Here is a 24,377-nt window from a genome sequence, read left to right on the forward strand (position 1 = left end):
AAATGTTATTATCAAGGGTGCTGGTACAGAGACACTAACTCATTAAGCGCAGGGCTGGAGAGAACAAGTCATTCATTATGCAAGCATTTAAATATCAATTAGTGAGGACAATGCAAGAAGCCTTCCGGTCCCCACAGCCCCAAGCCTGATTTCTCCAAAAATGACCGACAGGGAAAAATCAGCAGCAGCAAATCATCTCAGCACCTAATAGGGACGCTGGTCTGGGGAATAGGGAAAGGTCACTTTTAAAATGTACTTCCCAACTGAAAACTAAATGTACCTGCCTCAAAATTCCTAAGACTTAATCCAGAAAGGACTGACTGAAGGCCTGGGCATACTGCATTGCTGCCTTTTTTTTTTTTTTTTAAAAGAGAATGCCTTTCATTCTTGCTTAATGCCAAACTTGCTTGGTTCCTTGAAATCTTAGTCCATTTAAAACCCTGGTTTTCCTAAACCTGTGAAAAATGCCAGTCCGCACAGCACTCAAACTTTAACAACCCTACTGCTTGGTTCTCCTGTTCTTGTAATACCCACTTTGGGTTTGGCCGCTCATCCAGTTCACTGAGCCTGTTTGGTGACTTTGGCCGACACAAGAATTGCCTAAGTCTTTAGCATTTTGCCTGGATTATCTTTTCTGCTTATTTGTCTTATTGAAGTATCGTTGGTTTACAATGTTGTGTCAATTTCTGGTGCATAGCATAGTGATTCAGTTACACACACACACATATTCTTTTTCATATTTTTCATTATAGGCCATTACGAGCTATTGAATATAGTTCCCTGGGCTCTACAGCAGGACCTTGTTGTTTATCTATTTTATATGTAGTAGTCTGCAAATCCCGAACTCCCAATTCTCCCCACCCACTTTCCCCACTGGATTATCTTCTCAGGCAAACCTGGTGGCATATTTTACTGTGTAAGGTCCTGGCCCAGCAAGCAGGTGGCTCTTAGTAATCGTTGGCTGCCCAGACAGACTAGACATCTAAGTTCTCTGGCCTTTGTCTTCCTCCCCTATGGCACAAAAAGGTTGGTCCAGACCAGCAATTTTCAACTTAGGGCACCCCACAGTCACTTGGGGAGCCTATAAAAGACCCTGGCCAGCTACACCACACACTTCAGGAACTGGCCTCTTTGAGGAGAGGCCCAGGCCTGTGGATTTAAACCAAACTTTCAGATTCCCATGTGCACCCTTCACTGTGAGTCACACTGGGCCCTTTTGCTTCCCAAGCACTAAAATTCCCAGAACAATATATGATTAAGCAGAAACAGTCCTGACTTTGATTCCTAACAGTACGGTTGAACAGGCATGACTTTCTTTCTCCAGAGTGGAAAAGTTGGCCCTGCAGTGAAATTCAAAGCTGGTGGGTCGTGGCCCGGGGATACAGGGACCTCAAAAGAGGACCCCCAGATTTCAGGACACCCCACACAAAGTGCAAGGAAGGAGCCTGGTGCACACAGCACAACTCAGCTGTTGCTACAGTGATGCGTGTACTACACTGTGGTCACTTAACAATCAGCATTTTCAGGTTGCCTCTCCACCCCTGACAACAAGGGGAGGGTTAATAGCCACTTAAATTGATTGGTCTCTAACAATCACCTGATGAAAGTGGACGTGCCTGGGAAGTTTCAGCACTACCCCCCGTCCCCCGGCCCCCGTATCGCTCCTTTAACACAGGAACATGCATTTGGCTGATCTTTATTGAAGTTAGGCTCAGAATATAGTTTCCACCTGCCAGAACTTGCATCCTTCCTAACTGGCTTTTCCTTTGAATCCATCAACTGTTTCTGATTCTCAAACTTCAAAGTTGAACTTGCCTTATCACTTGAGTGTCTGTCACACTCTGACCTGACACGTGGCTGGAGGAACCTGGTTTGGAGACAAAGTGCCCACCTGGACTGAGCTAATAGCAACTTCAGGCCAGGCACCGAGAGACTCTCTGTGCTATAGTTTCGTCGGGAGAAGACAGGTGTTTCCAGGCCTGCACTACCCACCCTTTTTTTTTTCTTTTCAGTGTGTAGTGGAGAGAGAGGCAAGAGGAGAAACCACACTTTTGGAGAGGAAGAAATGTCTCTGAGAAAGAACTCCCTTCTGGCTGTAACTTGGTTCACAGCTTTGTCTCTCCTCTTCACAGCCATATTGCAGATTACAAAACATGACACCCAGGTAAGCAGAAGCCTAGAAGATGATGAGGAAATTTCTCAAGTGTCCACATCCCCATTTCTCCTGTCTTTAAACGACTGCCTGAAGACAGCTATAAATATTTGAAAGACGCATAAAATGTTTAGAGTGACGAAAATCACAGCAGTTCCTCTGGCAGAAAGGCAGACCAGTTTTGCTCAGAAAAAAAATCTCAGGAATGAGACAAGCAGAAAAACAACTTGTCTGTCATCCACAGAAATCTAAGCTAAAGAATCATTACTAAATTTCATCTTGCTTTGCTTTTGTAAACTTTTTTTTGAATAATTTTTTCTCCCTTCCTCCCCTTTTGCTTTTGTAAACACCCCAAATCCCGCCCATTTGGTGAAACAAGGCATGTTACGTTTCTTGAGACAAGTTAATCTTGAGAGCAATTACGTTTCAGACTTCCCAGAAGAGCGATTCTGGTGGAGAGTCCACACCTAGGCCGATAATGACTTATAAAAAACAGCCTTCAAAGCCGCACGCACGCGTGCACACATACCACATCATAGTAGAGCGACCAGCTACCTGCTGCCCGGGTAGTTACGTAGTAAGCCATCAGGTCCTTCCAGGCCGTTCTCTGAGAAGAAACTACTTTCCCAAAGTGCTGGCCTCAAAACTATATAGCCCTTGTGTGAGTTTACCAGTGGGTTAAGAGAACCGCTTAACTATTCGGAGCCCTCACCACCTCTCCAACATCCTTAAAATGGCAAAGTCGGTTTATGGGTTTGACTTTGGAATTGGACCTTGGAATCCAGCTCACCCATTTCCTCAAAGTTCCAGTTGGACTTTCAGGGGGGACTCTGATTTTTGATAAGACTACAGCAGGGGCTGAGGAGTTCCAGCTCAGGGAGAGGACTCTGCAAGAAATGAGCGAGCTTTGCTCTCCCAAGACCCGTTTCTTCCTTTGCCTAAATGCCGGGGGCCCTCTGTCCGCCAGCCAGCAGCTAAGCTTGTGGGGCTGGGAACTTCCTTCCTTTGAAAGATCTTGGCAATTTGTGCCTGGGATTTGATGCATTAGTTCTAAAATTAAATAAAGATCCTGTAGTATTCTTCAAAGAAATATGGCATGGCTCTATGACAAAACACATTTTTCAAGTGCTGACCTCTGGGAACTTCAACTAGCTTCATATTTCAGACTGACACTGCTTACAGGCTACTGTCTAGTTGCCCAAGCAGAGCTGGTGATCCATATATTTTCGTCTCCTGATCAGCTTTTAGCCGAGGGAGGTGAGGGGAGTAAAAAAAAAAAAGGAGAGCCACTCATTTAAATGCACTGCCCCTCGCCAGTCCCTTGGGGAGAAGTCCTGGTAATTAACTCTAATGTGATTGAAGTAAGTTGGAACTCTTCATTTTCCCAGCACTGTAAAAGTAAATCTGCGATAACCAGCGTGTGCGCATTATATCAAAGTCAGTCTCTTTTCCTGTAACGTGACGGCTGCCTCACTCCCACTCTGGCCCAGGCTGGAGAGGGGAGGAGGGGGGCCGACTAGCTCTTACCTGCGCTTTGCTCCATCACTTCTTTCTGACACATGTCCTGAACGTTCACGGTGCAATTCACGATGAACTCGGGGGAGGAGCAGTCGTTATTCAGCTGGAATTCTTCACACTGGTAACACTGGATTTGCAACGCAAAGCCTGCGGGACAGATGCAGAAGCGTTCAGACCCAGCCCCACAGAGACCACCCCGGAAACCACCATCCTCCCCCCACGCCCAGCTCCGGCTCCCGCACTCCTGGGTCTCCCCAGCTTATGCCGGTAGGGGGCGGCGCAGCCACCCAAGGTCCTGCAGCATAGCATGATAAAGTGGAATTTTGCCCGCGACCCCTGGACCCCCGCTCCAGAAACACAGAGCCCATCCAACACCTAACCTGGCCGTTTCCCGCGGAAGCTGAAAGGAGAGGTTTGCAATCCGAGAGCGCAGTAGCTCCAGAGACATGCGTCAGCTCTAGTCTACGCCAAAGGATTTGCCTAATTGTTAATTGGTTACAAATGACTTAATTACTATTTTGGCACCATTCGCGACTGCATTCGCAAACGCCTATTTAGTTTTATAATTTTTGAAGTCAGCATTCCTATGCTGTGACTCTGAGGCTCCCTACGCGGGATGCCCGGGAGGAAGCGCCGGACGTCGGTGTCGCTGCACCCAGAGTCTGCCGGCCTTTTTTCGGGACAGTTCCCGCAGCAGCTGGGGTAGCTGCGGCCTGTGGGAAGGGACATGTGTGGGTCTGTGTGTGTGTGTTTGTGTAAGTGCGCGCGCATCCCCGGCCGCGACACCACAGCCCTTTCCTCCTGGCTTTCAGGACTCCGTTGGGCTAGGGTTCCCGGTCGGGGTCCCAGCTCTGCGGAGCTCCGGTCGGAGCCGGTCTCCTATTAGAGGCAAGGATCGAGACAGTTTTGCACCTCTCCCCGCTCCAGCCTAAACGCTCCGCTCGGATCTGCAATCTCCAGTCTAGACCTAATTCCCGGGCTTCCGGACAGACAAGCCCCGGACTCGGCGCAACTCTCCTTCCAGCCCCACAGCGATCGCGCTCCGAGCGCAGCAACCCAGCCCCGGCGCGCCCCGGCCACAGACTGCCCAGCGTGTCGCTCACCTGTCGGCGGCACCACTTCCACGGGTTGCCAGACACGCCCGTCAACTTGGCGGGTTCCCGGGCTGTAGAATCCCGTTCCCTCGCCAAGGCCCATCACGGCTCGGACCCTCCCTCCTCCCCAGCCCAGCTTCTTCTCCCGACCGCGCAGCCCGAGTATCTGCACCGGTCCGCCGCTCCCGCCTCTCCTCCTGCAGCGCGAGACTTGCAGACTTTCCCAACAGCGCCTCAGGGGACCAGTCGCCACCGCCAAACTCCCGCTGGGGAACCCCTGCGTGGCATTCGCCGGGAGGTGGGCGCCCAGGTTGGGTAAAGGGACCGGCGGGTAGATAGGGTGTGCGTATCTGGCCGGACGCCTGGCGTCTTCCTCTTCTTACCTTGAAGCAAGAACAATCCGCAAAAAGTTGCTGCGATGCCGAGGACCCACATCCTCCTGGAGCCGCGGGGCCGGGAGCGGGCAAGCGCATCAGAAGCAGCGACCGCGGCCGAGGCTGTCCGGGCCGCAGCGGCTGTGGCTGCGGAGGCTGCTGCCGCCGAGGCGATTGCCGCCTCCAAGAGGAGCCGCAGGTGCCGCCGGCGGCGCCCGCATCGCCCGCGCCGGTGCTCCCGGCTGCGGGTCGCCGCTCTTCTGGCTCACACTCCCGGGAGAAGTAAGGCGTCTTCAGAGTTGGCGGCGGAGACTGAAGGAACTACTGGCGAGCCGGAGCACCCAAAAAAGTCTCGCCTCTTCTCCCCACCTCCCACTCCAGGCACCACGTGACGGCTGCCGAGTTGAGGTGGGGGAGGCGAGCGGGGAAGGCTGGGACCGTCTTTCCACGTCCCCACCCCCTTCAGATAGCCCTCGTCTCCCGCCTCCGCAAGTCTCCGCGTGCGGGACGCCTGGCGGAGGGAGAGAGAGTAGTTTTCCGAGGCTGGAGACCAGGGAAAACGTGAGGAGGGCGCAGCAGGTGCCGCGGAACCTGGAAGGTGAGGTCGGAAGGCTGCCGCCCCAAAGGCCTCTGCTCGCACGGTCCTCTTGGCCCCCGGGGGCCGGTCGGTTCCCCGGCAGCTGGGTCCCGCCCACCCCCGCCGGGGCTGCTGGGCAGCGGGAGCCGGGAGTTGGCGGCTGGCAAGAGGGGAGCGCGCTCTCGTGCGTCTGGTGAACTTGCACACCTGCAGGCTCTCTAGGGTGTCCCGCGCAGCTGCGCTTTCTCTTCTTTCGAGAAGCCTCTCGGTCATTAGGTCGTTACCCGGATTGGTTTCAGCTGCGGTGGAGTGGGCGGGGTGTGGTGGGGACCTTGCCCAGCTCGGCGCGTTGACTCGGGGCAACCGTCGGTTCATCCGCCGTGCGCACCGCTGGAGGATGCTGTGACACTGCCCTGGTACCCTAGCCTAGGAGAAGACAGCCGTGATGAGCTCCCACTGGAAAGCAAATCAGGGTGAAGACGGGAGTTGCGCTCCTCCGTCCCCTTCCTCCAAAAGGCCAGGCAGCCTCCTCCGGCTCCATTCACAGCCACGGGTTATTAGCTACGCTCCCGCGTCCTCCCGTGTACCGCGCCTTCTCAGCCCAGGACTCGCTTGCTGGCTGACCGTCCCACCCCCGCCCCCCTCTCGTCCAAGCGACCCACCTGGAGTACTCCCGAGGACGCCACCGTGCTACGTTGGCGTTTCTGGACGCAGAGCCCTGCAGCAGGTGGTACGGGAGCCCGCTGGCCCGCGCGGAGCGCCTCGGAGTCCCCGCCCCCAATCCCGCACGTACCCACTCCCTTCCCCCCAAACCCCAGGGGGTATCCATGTCTGTGGAAACGGCTTCAAAAGCTTTGCCCCTCTTCACCCTCTTCTCCCCCGGCCTCCTCTTGGAGGAAGCTCTCTTAGGCCGGGACGCTGATCATTTATCTCCCCAGCCAGCCAGCAGAGCAGGGCCGGAAATGGGCTTAAATGACTTTCTTGTAATTCCTCGGGAGAGATCGTTCACCGTCTGCCTCCGGCTTGTTCTCTCCCTTTGCCCCCCTCCTTCTCTCATTTCTAGTTGGTTAACCCCTCAGGGAGACGAAAATGCTTTGACCATTACTCCCCAGTCTTCAGGCGCAGATCTTACAATTGTCTGAATTGCTATTTCTGGAGCAACAGGGCCGGTTTGTTTATTAGTTTGTTTATTCCTTAGGGGAATTCGTCTTTGAAGCCCGTGTGAGATTCAAATAACTAATTGGGCCAAAGGGTCCTTGAACAGGTTCTTTTAAGTTTTCAGAGGGTGCGACTGATTGATATAAATTTTATTCAGAAATTAAAAGAATCTTAAATCTGAAAGACAATGACACAATTTTCATTTAAGACAACAAAATTCAAATATAACAAATTGCACAAATTAACCAAATAACACTGATCATACAACACTCTTTAAAGAAACAAGTGTGTAACTAAAGTCACCATATAGATCCTAAAAATATTTCTGTTATGCCTAGTTTACAAGCTCCTGTACAAAAGCCATTATAAATAGTGCACATCTAGAAAAAATACATGGTAACCTTTAAAATAGAATTTATCCTTACATATAAACAGATTTTGTAGAAAAAAGGATATTAAAAAGTAAGAATTTTTCATAGCACCAACCTTTTAAATTTTTTACAAAGTGAACATCGCAAATAGGAATTTGCTTTCATTTCTAGATTGCCCAGATTTTAATAAAAAGCGCAAGAAGATAAAAATCAACAAATAATGTTGAGAATTACAGAGATACACTAAGTAGAAGATGTAAGGAAATGTTTGGAGGGAAAACAATTACAGCATTTCTGATACACATTGCTTCTGATCAGTGTCACACTTCAGTACCTTTATAGTTTTCAGTAAAAGAGTTACATTTATTATTAGAATCTGAATCTCTCTGGCAACAACTTTGAAATTGCACTAGAATTAGTTTCTATCAGACTGAGATTGTAAGATGGAGACTGTACAGAGAGCGCTCTGGTTTTCCAGCCGGCCCTGTTTTCAGTTCACGGAGTGTACCCACAAACAATTTGAGGACTGGGACAATGACCTGAACCAAAACTTGAGTTGGAATTTTTAAAAAATATATTATCATCAACTTCTAAGACTTAGTACATCATTTCAAGAGCATGGCACTGATTCAATTTATTGCTGTCTTTTTTTTTTTTTGCAACAAATATAATTTCTTTTCCCCCCAAATTTACAACTTCTGTACACGTATTCCTAAAAAAGTGCAAAATTAAGACTTCTGTATCGTGGGTGTGTTTACTTTTACTCCTCACAGAACACAACAGATAGGGTGTCTTTAGTGCCCTGTCAGAGAAGCAGGCGCCAGTGGCTGCTCGCTGTGACTGACAGCGTGGGCTCTGGTACTGCAATCGTTTACTGTTGTCATCTCTACCTGCCCCCCTCCCCACCCCTGTTTCTTAAGTGCTCCATTTCCAGCTCACTAAGGGAAGAAAAAAGTCCTTTATACATCATTTGAACCCTGACTTGCACAGGAAGAGAAGCTATCATATAAAGAATCACTCAAAGATTCCAAATTGTCTACCCCAGGCCTATCGGAGCTACTCAAAGAAGCCTCTTCATTTTTTTCTTTTTCTTCCTTTTGTCCTTCAACCTTGCTCAGAGAGTTCTTCTCTTTTTGTAATAAAATCACAGTATTGCTGTTATATTTATTGAAAGACTCCAGGGAAATTTTACATAATCTAGTCTCGGGATCTTCTCTGGTTTCTTCAGCTTGTTTCAATTTCTGCAATAAAAAGAGGAAAACATGAGAAACATATTTCTTTGGAAAAATCAAATTATTCTATCTAATATTCAATTATTGTCTGTCTAAAGTATAATTTAAAGGGATAGCGAGAACCTACAAGTCCTTAACAATCCTCTCGTATAATTTAATGTAATAAAAAAGCCAATTTTAGGGATAAACCAAGACTTTAATCATTTTACTGAGATAAATAGGCCTCAAATTGCAAATCAGTTAAGTGCCACTTAATTTCATTTTAAATGGATCCTTTTGAAATTTGTTAAGGTAAAGTGCCTTATTTTTCTTTTTTTTAACATTTTTTATTGATTTATAATCATTTTACAGTGTTGTGTCAAATTCCAGTGTTCAGCACAATTTTTCAGTCATTCATGGACATATACACACTCACTGTCACATTTTTTCTCTGTGAGTTATCATAACATTTTGTGTATATTTCCCTGTGCTATACAGTGTAATCTTGTTTATCTATTCTACAATTTTGAAATCCCAGTCTATCCCTTCCCACCCTCCACCCCTCTGGCAACCACAAGTCTGTATTCTCTGTCTGTGTAAAGTGCCTTATTTTTCTTAAAGTTTCAAACTCCTTTCTTTTCTTACTAAATATTTTAGTTGTTTTGTTCTAAATATGGATAGGGACTGAATTTCAGCCAGAAATGACAGTTCTATGTTTACAGAAAGGCATATGATCCCTTAAATGGCCATAAAATTTAAGTACAGGTTGAACTTGTCAGAAGCACTGTCATGTGTGTATTTTGTCCCTGTACAAGTCTGAAATGCTATTTGAAAGGGATCCCAGGGCTGTGACTGCAGATTCTTGAAGGCCCAGGGGCTTAAAAATCGTAGTAACAGATCCACACCTCAGTGGCCTCCCTCCCTAGGAGGTTCCAGTAATACCAGCTGAAACAGGGATATTTATAGGCTGTGACTGGTATTCTCTAGGATTTTGTAAAACACGGCAGTCATGGTTGATAACTGTAGCAGGTAAACTCTGTAGACAGGAATATAGTCAGTTGTTCAGGGAGCTCCTAAGATTTGAGGTGAGGGTGAGAGGGAGGCTTAGAGGCAAAAGCCAACAAGTGTGGAGGTCTTAAAGCCACTGCCACACGCTCTCATCTTCTTTTCCTCTTTTAGGCAAAAATTCTGTCCAAACACAAGCAAGAAGTAGGGACAGGGCCTTAGAGATGGTAACAGTAGCTATCACTCATTAAGCATCTACCATGTAAAAAACACTGAATGTATTTGACCTGTAAGCCTTTTCACAAGCCTGCAAGTTACATGTCCCCATTTTAAAGAGAAGGAAAGCAAGGCTCAGAGTGACAGGGTTATTTTCCCAAGGTTGCCCAGCAAGTGACGGAGAACAGGCTTTGAATTCCTGTCTGGCTGCCTTCCATGCTCTTGTTTCTACTAAACCATGCTCTTATGTAATCAAGGACAAGATTCTCTGTATTTTTTCTTCCATTTTGCCACCCAAATATTCCAAACCATCTCTGTTTCTATTGCTACTGTCCAAGGCCATAACATAGGCAATTCTATCCCCCCTCCCCACCATTGCCACAATAGATGTCAAAGGTACAAAGAGGAAACAGTTTTCGGATCTGGGGGAAAAACAGGCATAGCCCACAGTCTGAATTTTCACATGCTAAATATTTAATAGAAACAGAAAAGAAAGATACAGAAGTGGATGGCTCCAGTGTCCCAAGAGCAGACTCAGAGTTTTTCTCTCTCTGCTGTGGGAAAAGGCATAATTCTATGGGAATATTGGAAAGTCATCCTTGAAGTGGTGCTTCTTTCATTATATTATTAACGCACAGGAACATGACTCATGGAGCTAATTTTCAATCTGAAATGGCTACTTGGAAACCAGAGATGGGCTGAGGAACAGGTTCCTAGGAGATTACAGAAAAGCGGCTCCGTAGTTAGGAATGCCTCTTGCAAGAGCCCCTTTTCGTGCCAAGCCAATTTAAAGCATTTCTTTAAAATGAACTGTAAAGTACAGTGCAAAAACTACATGGAGGGAGTAGGAAAGCTTTGATTGTACCCAATGTAGGTAAATAGAGGCCATTCAATGTCATTTCCTCCTCACCTATCTTCTCTCTTTTTCTTTATTCAAGAACCACAGTCACTTTTCTGGCCTATTTCTGGTTAGTGTGGATCTCAAATTTATTCAATAAACACTTAACTAGAGAAGCTACCAAGAGGCAGATGGAAGGTTCTGGTGCTGAGGATACACAGCTGAGTAAAACTGTGTCCTGTAGAAGGCGGAGTGAGGCCTGGGAGGCAGGCCGACCTGGGCTTGAATCTCAGAGTCCTTTCACTGGCGGTATCAGTGCCCATGAGCAAGCATCCTTCCTCAGGTAGAATGGTGGTAAGACACACCTTCATTTCAGGTTGATGTAAGTATTACAAACAAAACACTTCAAGACCCTGACACACAGTAGGAGGCGCTCCATCCATGGTGCGATAAATAAATAATTGTAAGATAAATGTAAGATTGCATTCTTATTCTAGATCAGTGGGTCTTCAACTGTCCTCTCCAGACACTTGCAGTGTCAGCATCACGTGGAGCTTGTTGGAAATGCAAATTCTTGAGACCCACCCAGAATGACCACATCAGAAATGCTGAGTTGCAGCAAATGTGCTTAACAAGGTTACCAGGTGATTCTGATACATGTTAACTAGCACTTGAGAATCACTAGTCTAGAAGAATTTGTAGTCTTGGAGGGAAGCCAGGCAGGTGAAAAGTGTAACTCAGTGTATTAAGGCAGCGATGGGGAAAGGGTTATTTATCATTCAAACACCCACTGTCTATGGGACAAAATCAGTGCATCTTGTTTTCTATGTGTTTCATGCTTGTAGGTTTGGTTCTTCAATTAATTATGACAAAGGCCTACACTGGCTGGGGAGGTGATGGAAATGAAGGAATGGCCCAGTCTAAGAAAAAATCACATGGCCTTCTCATTTTTCCTTTTATTTTCACAGTTTTGATGAGAGGTGGGTAGTGAAATATTTCTTGACCATGAGACCAACATCACGGTAAGAGTGACAGTGAGGGCACACTGTCATTCAGCCTCAGTGTTGGGGAGATGTAGGCAGTGGTGAGGACTGTTGTCAGCTCAAGAATATGTGCCTCGTTTAAATACTTAAATTTAGGGTATTGCTGCTGTGCGGAAACATGGGTCCAGATCTTTGATTTTTAAGGTAAGGCCATAAATCTAGAACAATATTTGCTTATATCTAAAATCCTCTAATTTTAATGATTTGCTTATTTTAAGAATAAACCAAAACAATAACCAAAAAGCCCCACTGTGTATGTCAAACAGCAATCGTTGCATTGTTTGAACTTGTAAGCTAGAGATCATGTTTTACACTTTTTAAAAAATCTCCTAATTGACCTCCTTATTCCCCTTCTCCCACCAGTTTACCCTCTAAAAACCTAGCCCAGTGCTGATCATCAGTAGATTCTCGATGGAGACGTAATGACAGATTCAACTTTTGTCTAGCACTGGCGGAGTCTCAACTGCTGGCTTGGGTTTCTCCAGTGGTCCTGCCAGCTAAGAATAAAAGCACGAAAGTAGCTTACTTTCCTGCCTCAAGTTAGAAGCCTACGGAATTAGCCTCAATTTTGTCTTGTCAGATCTCAGGTATTCTTAAAATGTTGAAGTCACATAACATTTAAACTGAAAACATAAGAAGGGACCGAGGTCACACAGGAATGTGCTAACGATGGCTCTGCCGGACGGTAACAGCACAGTGCACATTAGCTTGCAGCAAATGTATGTGAAGATGCTTTGAAAACTAATCACGGTAATAACAGTTAGCATTTAATTGAGTGCCTGTTCTGCACAGACACTCGGCTAAGCATGCTGCGTGGATTATCTGTTTTCATCCTCACATCAGTTCTATGGGGTAGGTGTCATTATCATCTCCATTTACAAGCAATCGAGGCTGGAGGGAGTTAAGCAACTTAAGGTCATAGAGCTGTGCGGGGTGGAGTCTGGGTTTGGACCCAGGCAGTCTGCTTGCAGAGCCCAAGCTCTTCTATCCTGGAAATGAGTTTTACAAAGCAGCCGATATTATCTTTAAGGGGAGCATCTGACATAAAAATCATGGAGTGACAACAGTAACAGTAATGATAACAAAGCCAGTAAAGATAAGTGATGAAGACTGTGTGGGTTCCATAAAACATCTCCTTCACAGAGTGTGCTTCATCCGAATCATGATAAAATGAATAGACTATATTTGCTACCTATAGGTGGCAACAGTTGTACAGTTCACTTTTTGGTGGGGCCTTTGATTGTGCTTGGGAACAACAGTAGGGCTAAAAAGGGTGAGAATGCATTTTCAAGTTTAAAATAAATAGCTTTGCTTATTCTCAAACATTCTCCTGTCTTTAGTGTAATGACGACATTATTAATGAGAATTTAAGCAAGAAGTAGATAGTGACATATTGCCCAGAAATCCCTTGATAATTATACATTAACTAATTCCTTGAAGTCAAACAATGAATCAATCAATCAAACCACTCTATTATATGAATAATGTGCGGTCTTGATTCTCTGAGAGTTTCACAGAAGAGGGGGCTCTTGGAATGATTTTGAAGGGTGAATAGTATTAAGACATTTAGTAAGTAAGAAGGAGGGCATTCCAAGAAATTTCCATTTAATGATCTCCTACTGCTTCTGTGGGCCATTCTATAGTCTATTTCAGGTCTATCTCTCGCCCTTTTAGACTCTGTAACGGACAGATTCACTGTAGAAACAGAAACACAGAGATATGCCTATCCCAGGGGGTTCTAGGAATTCCAGCGCAGATTCAGGAAGTATCAGCCAAGTAACCTGGGTTACAAACAACGCATAGTTTTTATTTCCAAAGAGCTTTGCCCATCTATGATCTCACTTTGCTCTTGTATCAGCCTGGAAGGTGAGGAAGGCTGATGTCAGCTATAGTTTACCTGGGGGTATTTACAGAATCTGGGGTTCACACAAATTCAAATTCAGGTGAAACTAGACCTGGAAACTTAGTTTCCCTGATTTTCAACATGAAAACACATACCATTTTTTCCAACAATGTCAATGTCAACAAAGTCAACAATAATCATGAAGTAGAGATGCTGTCTAGACCAATAACCTGAACACCAGGAAGGATAAACCAGAAGGTGATATGTGCCTTTAACCATAAGGAAAAGATGGAGAGACTATGTCAGGTAATCCAGAAAGCTCAAGTGATAAAGCTGAAAAAAATACATGCATGATGATATCAGCTTCAGAGAGACACATGTACAGCCAGACGCTTCTGCCCAGAGCAGGGGAGAGACAAGGAGCGAATTCATGATACAGCACAGGGGATTACTGTTCTCCGATGAAGGCTAGTTTTTTCTTATTTCATGTAAGTTTCCATCAGTTGATTTTATCTTGAAGATATTGGTTAGTATGTGTACTGTAAAATGGCAGGAGGAGATTCAGATCTCCTTTGGATTTCAAATGCAGCATCGTTTCTCAGCTGGGCACTAAGATTTACAAAAAGGACTAGAGCTCTTAGCACAAATTAATGTAAACAGTAACTTCATCCAACACAATCTCTTATTTCTCTATCGCTATAATGACTCGCTGCCAATCAGCTCAACAAGACGTGTGGTAGGAAAATGACAGCTAGGTTGATAGAGTGTTTTTACTATGTGTCGGGTACTGGGTGGGATGCAGTGCATGGATCACCTCATTTGATCCTTACACCGACCCTGTGGGACAGTAATATTTTTGTCCCCATTTACACCAGTGGGAAGACAGAGAGTAGAGATGTAGAGATGTTTAAATATCAAGGCCACACACACACGACTACTCAATTAGGGCATCAGGACTCAAGCAGAAGCAGCCGGACCACCGAACTTTGGGTTTTAATCACCGCGCACAAGACCAGGTATTTGGAAACTTGTGTTCAGTTCCTGGCATTGTGCTAATTATCTGTGTGTGACCCCTCTGAACCTTAGTTTCTTTCTGCTAAGGGTGTTGTTTTTTTTTTCCAAGCATCTTCGCACTCGATAAAGCTCCATGACTCTACAATATTCTTAACTTTGTGCCTTCTATGCATTTATCATTGGACATTCAGGTGATACAACAAATAATTCTCTTTCCCAACATAGTTCTGAATGAATTAGAGAACAAAATAAAAGAAAAAGGCTGATGGGAGGTTAAAATATCAGCTTGACTATTGAGAAGGCTTATATGGAACATAAGGTTTCTATCTGCAAAGAAGTGTTTCTTCCCAGCGGTCCTAGAAGCAGACAGGCTTGTAACTGGCAGTCCTGGGCTGGGGACAAGTGTCCTCTCATAAAGCCCGCAGTGTGAAGGGGCACAACAGAGGCAGGCAGCCTGACTCCAGAGAGAGCGTGGGGAGAGCAGGAGGTAGGCCTAAGCTTCCCCTGCTCCCTTCCTAAACCTGCTGTTTAAACAAGCCACCCCTCCTTCACCTGAGAAGGGAATGAGGTGGTTCAGAGATGCCAGGAGTGTTATCCTAGGGAACATCTTCCACGTGGAAAGAAACACCTGAGACTGGGAAGAAGCATCACCACTGTGATGCTATCAACATTTCTCATGATGAGTGATGATGCAGATTTTAACTAACACTCATCTATGCACTGGGCCAGGAAGAAGCAGGGAAAGTGGGAGAGCGCAGTGAGAGTCTGGGCAGAGACACTTCTCCATGGATGAAGCAACAGGAGTAAGGTGATTTAGCAGGTGGGGAAGAGAGGTGAGCTTTCAATTGGAGGCAGACAGATCAAATGGAAGAGACGGTCTGGCTAATCCTGAGCTTTGAGTTTAAGTAGAAGGTGTAATTTCTCCCGTCCCTTTTCTGATGAGCAAATCTTGGGCTCTGGGAAGATGATTATGTATTATGCCCTTGTGGGAATGAGGAGGAGGTATTTTAATCTTGGGTCTCTTAGTTGAAGATTTGTGCACATTCAAAGTCTATGTTAAGTGATATTTGCTCGGGGCAGGCCAACCTCAAGGGAAAATAGGCAGCTCAAGTCATTTCTCTTTTCTTAGAGGCACAGTTAATCTCTTCTTTAATGCCACCTCTTACTGGATTCCTGGTGGAGCTGCTTTCTGAATAAGACATAAAAATAGACAGAATGACCTTTGATGAACACAGAAGACCCTCCAGACTTTTCTTGAGAGCTGTGGTGTTAACCCTGTTAACTCGGTCAAATTCCAGCTTGTGTAACTCCTTTCTCCCAGTGCTCAGTTCCCTGTTACCTCAACTGGACATATCACTCTTCCCTTGCCCTTCTGAAAAAGTAATGTGATGGACTGGTGATAGAGAACCACTCTCCCTCCAATCACCCGCCAGGAGATAGATTTGGCACTTGGGGGCACTCTGTTTTCTTACTGGGGTCCTGAAGATTCTTCAGTATCTCCAGGGCAAAGTGGTTTTATTAGGTGAAAGAGTTATTTTCAGCTGAGATGTGCTTTTATGACTATATTATTAACTCTATATAGCTGTCCTTTACTATGATCAATGACTTTCAATGACCTCTGCTAGAACCCCTGAACCCAGAGGGGAAAAAATGAACTCACTTTCGGGGGGAAAAAAAGCAAGCAGAGAGAAGTGCAGTAGGAAGTTTAGGACTGCTAGAAAATAATATTTCTCATAGAAAGGAAAAGAACCCAGCTTGGTGAGCAACAGTGGCCACAAAGGAATTTAAAGACTAGATCAAAAGGACAGAAGGAAAGAGATGTCATTTTATCAAAGAGAAGGGAAATGTTCCTATATGTGGAAAATGGGGAAGTTGTGGGACCGGGTCCCTGAGTAGGAAGAGAAAAAAGGGACATAAAGAAAATCATAAACTTTGTCTATAACAGAGAAAGGCCATTTGGAAAAAGGAAAGGCATGTAATCATAAATGTGGGCAAAATTGTTATAGGAAGGAACATGCAAAGGACACAGTCGCGATTTCTCTAATTTAGAATATAGGTTAATTACCCTAAGTAATGTATCAGATTTGACCAATACTGGTCAATTTCTCCAAAAGCAAAATCTGCACTGTTTTACAGTGACCTAGAATTGGGAAAACAAGCCAGCTCACCGGTATCAGCTTGTATAATTAAATTCACTAAAAGGAACGTGCTTATCCTGTTAGATTTCTTTTTCTTCTTCCAGCACAGTAGTATTAATCAAAATGTTTATTTAGGAATGAGAATTGTGCAGGTTCTGGGCTGGAACGTCTAATCTTTTCCTTTTCATTTTAGTGTCAGGCTAATGATTCCAGCTGATGAGAGTGAAGGCATCAGACCTTCCTGCCTTTCATTTCTGGGCACCATTATGGATAAAAACAAATATATATGCTACTCACTTGCCTTAGAAGATTGATTAGACTTTATTCTTTGACTAACCTTTCCATCATTTCATGTCTTAAATATGATACCTATCTGTCCAGCGAGCTGAGCTGGGCCATTCCTGGCTTAGATGTCAGTGCGTTTGTAGCATCAAGAGCCCATGACCTTTGCCAGAGGGAACTACAGCATGAAGGGACCGTCTGTGTCTTCGAGCACCACATAGCTGTGTTTTCACTTTGGAGTGATAGAGTTTTGGCTACTCTTTCAAGATAAAATAAAACATAATTTTTGGGGGGGGGATCAGTTGACTGTAAAAAAAGATTATACTATTTTTTTCATGGATGTTCTCCCCTCAAAGGAACACCTCCAATACCATTGTAATGGTGGACATCATAAAACTGTACCTGAAAGGGTGAAGTTTTTATTCTGAAGGATGATCTATGTGGGCAAAAGCCAGGAGAAAACATTCTGTGTTACTCATTAACCTATAAATTATTGGGCAACCTGGAATTACTTCTAACAGAAGTTGGTAGACCATTTGGGGGTCAGAGTGCACTAGGGGATGCAATCTATTAGGTGCTTTACAATGGCCATGGACTCAAATGAGACTGCGTGCCAAGGGTCATCCAGAGACACACTTATTTGTGGATGCAAGAATGTTAGCTCTAGTCATGTTTAAGCGATTCATCTCCTAATGCAATTTATGTTTCAGTTCTACAGCGGGTCAGCCTTTGCTTTGGATAAAGTTATTTCCCAAGGCTATTTGACATATCAAAGCCCAAGAGCCAAGGCAACTTTGAATTAGCACCCATTTATTGATCCTTGTTCTAAAGAGACGATTCCTTGGTGCAAATTGTTCTGAAGATTTAGAAACATTAAACTTTACATTGGATGTTGCATTTTAGCTTATAATGGCAGTTGTAGGCTGCTCTTAGTCCTCATTACCCAGTAAGCACTGGGGGTTCTAGGATGGAAGGACATGCTGGTTGGGAGAATGCCAACAGGCACCTGCTTTCACTTTGGATTCCATTCCTTGTTCAGCCACAATGTATCAGTGACAATCATGACTTCAACCCTGCACCTGGGTTTTAATACATTTTAAATATTTTAATAAATACTAAAATATTGAATACATATTATCTATCTAAGTAAGTATTTAAATAAATAATTAATATTTAAGTTTATGCTGTTCCAGCAACACCATTTGTTTATTCAAGAGCTATTTATTGAGCACCTTTTACGTACCAGACAGTATTCTGGACACTGGAGATAGAGCAGAGTATGTGACAGTCACTGCTCTTGTGGCTCGTACATGCTAAGGAGTTTTTTAAACAGGATGTCAATGTAGAACAAAGCTTCAGGTATATTAGGAGACGGATCCCTGAGACCTGTCAGACTAGCCTGTCCAGCCTGCACTCCGGTCTGATGATCTCCTGTCAGACTCAGAGTTCTGAAAGTGTCCCTCTACCCTAATCCTAATTTTTAAATAATTCCCTAAACTTGGTAAGTTTCTTGTCGTCTTCTGCTTTTAGTCTTTAAGACTGTTCAGGCAAATGTTTTCCGAAGGTTAACTAATGGCTATTTACATTCACCTTTCTTTATCTTTCTGGGCCTAGTCATCTCCTAAATTTAACACGCTCAAACTGGAGGGTTTTTCTTTCCTCTAATTCCATATCATTGTCAGTAGTAACCATGTTTTATAGCTTGATTTTTTTTTTTTAAGTTACTAACAGCTGCTGTTTCTGTTTCTACAACACTTCATCCACAGGGATCTTTCTATGCATTCTGGGCCTAAATGGCCAAATCATCCATTTCAACCCTGAACTTCTATACGTCCTATTAGGTCGGCGCTTTTCATGTCAATGTCCCACTTCTCAATTAGATGACACACTTCTGGAGGCCATGCGCTGGTTAGGTTTGGTTCTGCTTTCTTTTTCAGTTCTGACACTCCACCTTGCGTCTCTTAGAGTTGATATTTACTGCAGATCAATGGATGTAATCACTATTGGATCTATTTTCACTATATCGGGTCCTTTCGGAGCTCATAGACTTGTCCGACTTTTCTGTAACGTCTACTTTTCTAAGATGAAGAGGCAGGTAAAATAAAGATCATTTCTGACATTCACCTGAGTTGTGAAAGCCTTGCTCCTTTCCAGCCCCTAGACATACTAGCAGTGGCATGGTCTCTGGGATCCCAGGCTGGCCTTAAGAACCAGCACGGTCCTTGGATTAATGGATGTCTGACTGTTGTTTACTTGGGCAAAGCAATTTCCTCTCTCTGTCAAGAGCAGAGATATGTGGACTCACATCCCACGGCCATCCTGGTCTGAGCCATCTGGGGCGGCCTTCTGTACCTCCAGGTGGGCTTGGCCCATGGTTCGGTGAGGCAGCAGCTACCATCGCTTCCTGGAAGTCCAGGGGCAATAGCAAAGTCAATAAGCTTCTGCCGTGGGGCTCAGTGTTACTGAGAAGAGCGGGCCCATGATAGCTGGTACCAACCCTGGCTCTACCCTTTTTATTAATTGCATCCTTCAGCAGCAAGTGCTGTTTGCCCTGGTCTGAGCAAGTCCCAGGTAATGTGCTTAAGTTCAGATTTCTATCTCCTTAAGACAGGGGAAACTCGGTGATGTGTTTTGGTGCTTTTAAGTGAGAATGTAAACAGGACAATGATGACATTCTTAGGGGCAGCAATAAGACGGACTATTTGGGTGATAAAGCCACAACTGTTGCTGGGTGTATGAAATCAAGAAATTAAGCTGTGAGGAGATTAAATTACAGCTGCCTTCGGACAAAATTCTAGTACCTGGAAGCATGCAGGTGCTTTTTATTCTCTGCCACCTGTAATATATTCACTTGACAAATGCCTCTTGCATTATAAAAGGGAGCCTCTTTATGAAGCACCTAGGCTGACTTAACACCACTTTCTGAGGTTTACATCAGCCATCCGCTATAATAAAAAGAAGCTTAATTTTTGTCTCACACGCACAGAATGAATTAATGTTTAAATTAATGTGAAAGTGAAAGGTGCCTTGCTCGAAGTGCAGTATGCATACCCACCACGACTGTATAAACACAACCTGATTGCTGTGAGAATTAGAGATGGATCAACAAAATCAATAGTTGGTTGTGTGACTCAGGGTCTTTCATTTCAGATCTAATCTGTAAAGAAGGTCCAAGGGGTGTTTGCTTTTGGTTTTCTTAAAATATTGTTTAAAACCTTTCTGTCCAGCAAAGGAGTTCACAGGGGTCTTATCACTATTTCCCTAAGTCCTTTGGCTTGTGAGTGGTCAAGGTCATATTGATCACTCAGCCTCTCCAGTTTTCATTTTAAAATCCAGTATCTTTATCAGTCAAGCTGCCTCATTCTGGGTGTCTGGCTTGCACTAAACTTTATTTCAAAATAACCCAACACAATAGGTGCCTCAGTACCAGACCTGGATGCATTAGTCATACTATAAACTACCTTTCGGTCTATTTCACGATAGTATCCCCAGCAGTTAAACAGCTACACAACCCTCCCCAACCCCTATCAAAATATAGTGGGCTGTGAAGATGCATAATTTTGTGTGGTGTGGCCAGGCACGTGCGGTCGGGCTGAGCTGTGTGGATGAAATGCTATCTGTTCTGACGCTGCAAAAGGGAACGGGGCGAGGGGTTGCTGCTTGAATAGAACCTAAAAGAATTCTTCCAATCTCATTAGCCCAAATGGATGAGAAGGGAAGGAGGGCAGGCAGGCCCCCTTTGCAAAGGGAAGAGTACAATAACAGTTAGAAGACCCCGGGGGTAACAGGTGGACCGCCTTCACCCCAGTTATATTCCAGCAGAGCTAAAAATGTAGTGTTTGAACTTCTTTTCCCTTTAAAATGTAATCTTTCATATAGTAAGTTAAGCCTTACTCTCTCTTACATATTGTTAGAAGCCTTCATCCATTTTGGGGGCTGAAGGCAAAATAATTCTTGAAATAATGAATCATTTTTCTTTTGCCAACTTGTCCAGAAATCCCATGATTATTTTACTGTTGCAGACAATGACCTTCTCAAAGGAGGTCTATCAAACACTTAAGATAAATAATGAGAGGGTCTCTTTCTCCTGCCTCCAGGAAAAAAATTGCAGAAAGGGAAAATGTTTGTGATAGCATCAATGTGTTCACCCCAGGATGGACAGCTGGGTACGCCAAGCACAAAGGAGTTGCACGTGTGTTTATGTGTGATAAGTGGCCTCATTCAATAGGACTCCTGGGGCAGTGTCCTTGGAGGGACCTTGGGGGAGAAACACGCAAACCCTTCACCCAGTAACATTGGGAACAAATGTTTTGCTGGTGACAGACAGAGCAAGTTTTAAACCTCTTGACCTGTGAGCAAGTTAACTAAAGGAAAGGAAGCTCTAGTTAATGTCGCCTTCTAACAATCTAGAAAACCATGGTTCTGACTTACTGGGTCCAGAAGCTAAAATTAATCATAACAAATCCCCCCACTTCCTTCTGTATCCCCTCCTTCCCACCAAGCAGCGGATCCTTGGCAGAGTGGGGTAAGGAGCCATTCTCTCATTGTCCCCATGGAAGCAGGGTCTTAGAAACGAGGTAGAGATGCAGTTGAAATAGCAACCTTCCCATGACACAGGCACTTTGGTGAGGCACAGGGGCCAGCTTCTCAGGGCAAGAGCCATCTGTCCATCCTTTTAGGGCTCTTGTACTTAAGTCTCCGTGGACAGCTGAAGACACAGACCCGAACTTAAGGAATAGATACAAGATCCTTCTCATGGATGCCCCTTCAGACTCCTTATCTTTGTTGCAACTCCTCCCTTTCCCCATAGACAGATGATGGATGGCCTGGGTCTTTCTAGACCAGGGGAAGAAAACTCATGGCCACTGGGGTCCACAGAAGAGGGTCTGACGTAAGCACAATGCGTGGACGGCACTAGGGTGGTGGGGATGGCGGTGAACTCAGTTGCACCTGCCCCATTTAGAAGGGCAGCGACTGCTTATTTAACAAACATCGATGTAGGGCTTGTTCTTGCCCTAAAGGCTGGACGGCAGAACCCTACAAGGGAGGTACCAACAGTTTACACGATTTAACATGTGAGGAAAGGGAGGCTAAAAGAACTAGTATGTTGCCCCAGGCCCCGCAGCTGTGAGGAGCCAGGCGGAGCCAGGATCCGAGTCCAGGAGTCCAGCTGCAGAGTTCCTGCTCTCAATCACTAGTCCTGCCTGAGTGCCAGCTGAGTCTTATCCCCTGAGCATGTGGGCTCATGGTTGCCAGAACTTCTGATTTTTCAAGAGGAATGAAAATCTGGAATTCATACATGAAATCTCCCAGTGTTTATTTAAAGCAAATGTGTGGGCCAAACAAAACTCATCTGTATTTAATTTGTGACTCTTCCATATTACAGCCTATCAAAATCCAGTGATATTCAAGCAGGGGGCTGCCTGAAGCTACTGGAAAAATAATGATGATTGACACACTTCCCGCCCTGAGGTGAGGGTGTTTTAAACAGACAGTAAATACCCTCTTAATGCTTTTAAATTCCTTGCCTCTCGCCTCCAAAAATAGGGAGGAAATCCCCAAAACAAAAACAAATAAAAACCTTCAAAAGCCGCCCTTTAGACATTAGGGACAGCAGGAGACAGAATTTTCTGCTGTTTGTAAACTCACATCCAACACCTGGGCCATTACGTGGTCTGTCACCACAGAAACAAAGTAGTGAATAAAGGTGAATGAAACAGGCTTTTCTCTTAATTTTACATGGATTTTCTACTCTTTCCTTGGCTGGAAGGGGTGGAAAAGGTTATGGCTACTGCCCTTTAACCCATCCTCAGCAAACCACACACTGCAGGAAATTTTTCCAGGGGTAGGGGGGAGGTGCAAGTTACTATAGTGGTTTATTTAATAGGGGCCTTTCTTCAATAAGAGCTTGTGGACTTACTCACATATAGGATAAGGAATAATCAAAACACAGGCCCAGGATGAAGAGACTAAATTGCCACAAGGCTGCATTGCACCTGGCATTACCATGTATATCACTGCTTTCTATAGTCTTTTTTAAAAATTAATTATTTGCTTATTTTAGTTATTTTTTTCAGGGGTGGAGGGAGGCAATTAGGTTTATTTATTTATTTTTAGAGGAGGTACTGGGGACTGAACCCAGGACCTCGTGCATGCTAAGCATGTGCTCTATCACTTGAGCTATACCCTCCCTCCATCTATAGTCTTTTAATTCATGGATTTAGGTCACATCTGGGAATACGGCAAGTCCAGGAGTTAGTGTTTTATTTCTGTATCAAAATGAAAAGCCAACAGTAAAATGGAAAGATATTTCACAGATACAAGGTTCTCTATGGAAAGGAAAGGAGAATGGGGAGGAGGGAAAGAAAGTTCTCCATTTACAGGCAAACTCGGGCATCAGTGGGCTCAACTAGGCAGAATCTGGCGGCAATGGAGGGGCAAGGATGGAAAAGCAATCTCAAAAGTAATCAGGATACAAATGATCCAGGGCTTTACAGAGCAAATTGAAACCACCCAGCAACACCTTGAAAATAAGTCAGTAAGCATGCAGATACAGGTACCAACATATTACAGTCAGCCTCCCGTCTCCTGGACTGCATTACATCATTTTACACAAGGGACTTGAACATCCATGGATTTTGGTATTCGTGGGGGGTCCTGGAACCAACTTAGCCAACCAGCTGAGGATGGCAACAGGCTGAATTTTGAGCCCAGAAAGGCAGTTACTGTCTCCATGTTCTGGCTCACCTATCTTCTTTTAGAATGTCCTCCCCACCTTTCAGGTGGCTAATACCCGCTCATCTCTGGAGACTCAGGTGGAGGAAAATCTCCTCTGAATCCTTTTCTGAGCAGGAGCCTTGATCACTGCCCCTTCTATTCTCTCTCCACTCGCTGTGCAGTTATGGTACCAGTGAAACTTCGTAGAGTATATTGGTTGCCATGGCCCAGTCTCCCAGGTGGGTGCTCTGATCCTATTCATCTTTGCATCCCTTGTGCCCAGAACATGCCTGGCACATAGAAAGTCCATATTCAATACCTTGTAGTAACTTATGGTAAAAAAGAACATGAAAATGAATATATGTGTGTTCCTATATGACTGCAGTACTGTGCTGTACACCAGAAATTGACACATTATAAACTGACTATACTTCAAAAAAAAAAAAAAAGAAAGTCCATAAAAGTTGGTGAAATAAAGGGAGTCTGCTAATTATATTTCTTTTTATGGGTCATCTTTCTTTTCCCTGTCTTTTCCATATCTCTCACCTCTCTAACACCCTTTATTGTCTTTGAAAGTGACTGAGTTCCAAGGACAAGATGCCATACAGTCTGGCAGGGAACATTCATTTATTTCCTGAGGGATAGTTAAGGGTCTAATCACCCAGAAGACATTTAGGTTTCCTTTATTTAGGAAGTAGAGAGGATAACTTTCCCAGTAAATAAAGAGGAAAATAGATTTTGACTTTCAAAAAAAAATTGATTAACATAGAGCTTTCCAGGAGCATTTCTTTTGCCATAAGCCAGGCTCCTTGAAATAGTCAGCAAA

At 44.7% G+C, this 24,377-nt stretch overlaps 2 protein-coding genes across 15 annotated transcripts in view; both read right to left on the reverse strand.

Moving 5' to 3' along the window:
* Positions 1-5,622, reverse strand: part of LYPD1 (LY6/PLAUR domain containing 1) — a 47,524-nt gene extending 41,902 nt beyond the window's left edge. Inside the window, exons 1-3 of one of the 2 annotated variants that reach the window (XM_072960860.1) lie at positions 5,299-5,622; positions 5,148-5,186; positions 3,680-3,817 (exon numbers count right to left, since the gene is read on the reverse strand). In XM_072960860.1, coding sequence (XP_072816961.1) covers positions 3,680-3,817; positions 5,148-5,186; positions 5,299-5,359 — 238 coding nt within the window. In that variant the 5' untranslated portion in view covers positions 5,360-5,622. Of the gene's footprint in view, positions 1-3,679; positions 3,818-5,147 lie in introns of both variants that reach the window. The other variant, XM_006196106.4, reaches the window with a different exon arrangement.
* Positions 5,623-7,005: 1,383 nt separating this feature from the next.
* NCKAP5 (NCK associated protein 5) overlaps positions 7,006-24,377 on the reverse strand; it is a 912,592-nt gene continuing 895,220 nt past the window's right edge. For 11 of the 13 annotated variants that reach the window (XM_072960866.1, XM_072960868.1, XM_072960864.1 and 8 more), the window contains one exon: positions 7,006-8,485. In XM_072960866.1, coding sequence (XP_072816967.1) covers positions 8,204-8,485 — 282 coding nt within the window. In that variant the 3' untranslated portion in view covers positions 7,006-8,203. The remainder of the gene's footprint in view (positions 8,486-24,377) is intronic. The other 2 variants (XR_012072522.1, XM_072960870.1) reach the window with 1 other exon arrangement.

Source organism: Vicugna pacos, chromosome 5 (assembly GCF_048564905.1).
Source record: "Vicugna pacos chromosome 5, VicPac4, whole genome shotgun sequence".
Taxonomy (NCBI): domain Eukaryota; kingdom Metazoa; phylum Chordata; class Mammalia; order Artiodactyla; family Camelidae; genus Vicugna; species Vicugna pacos.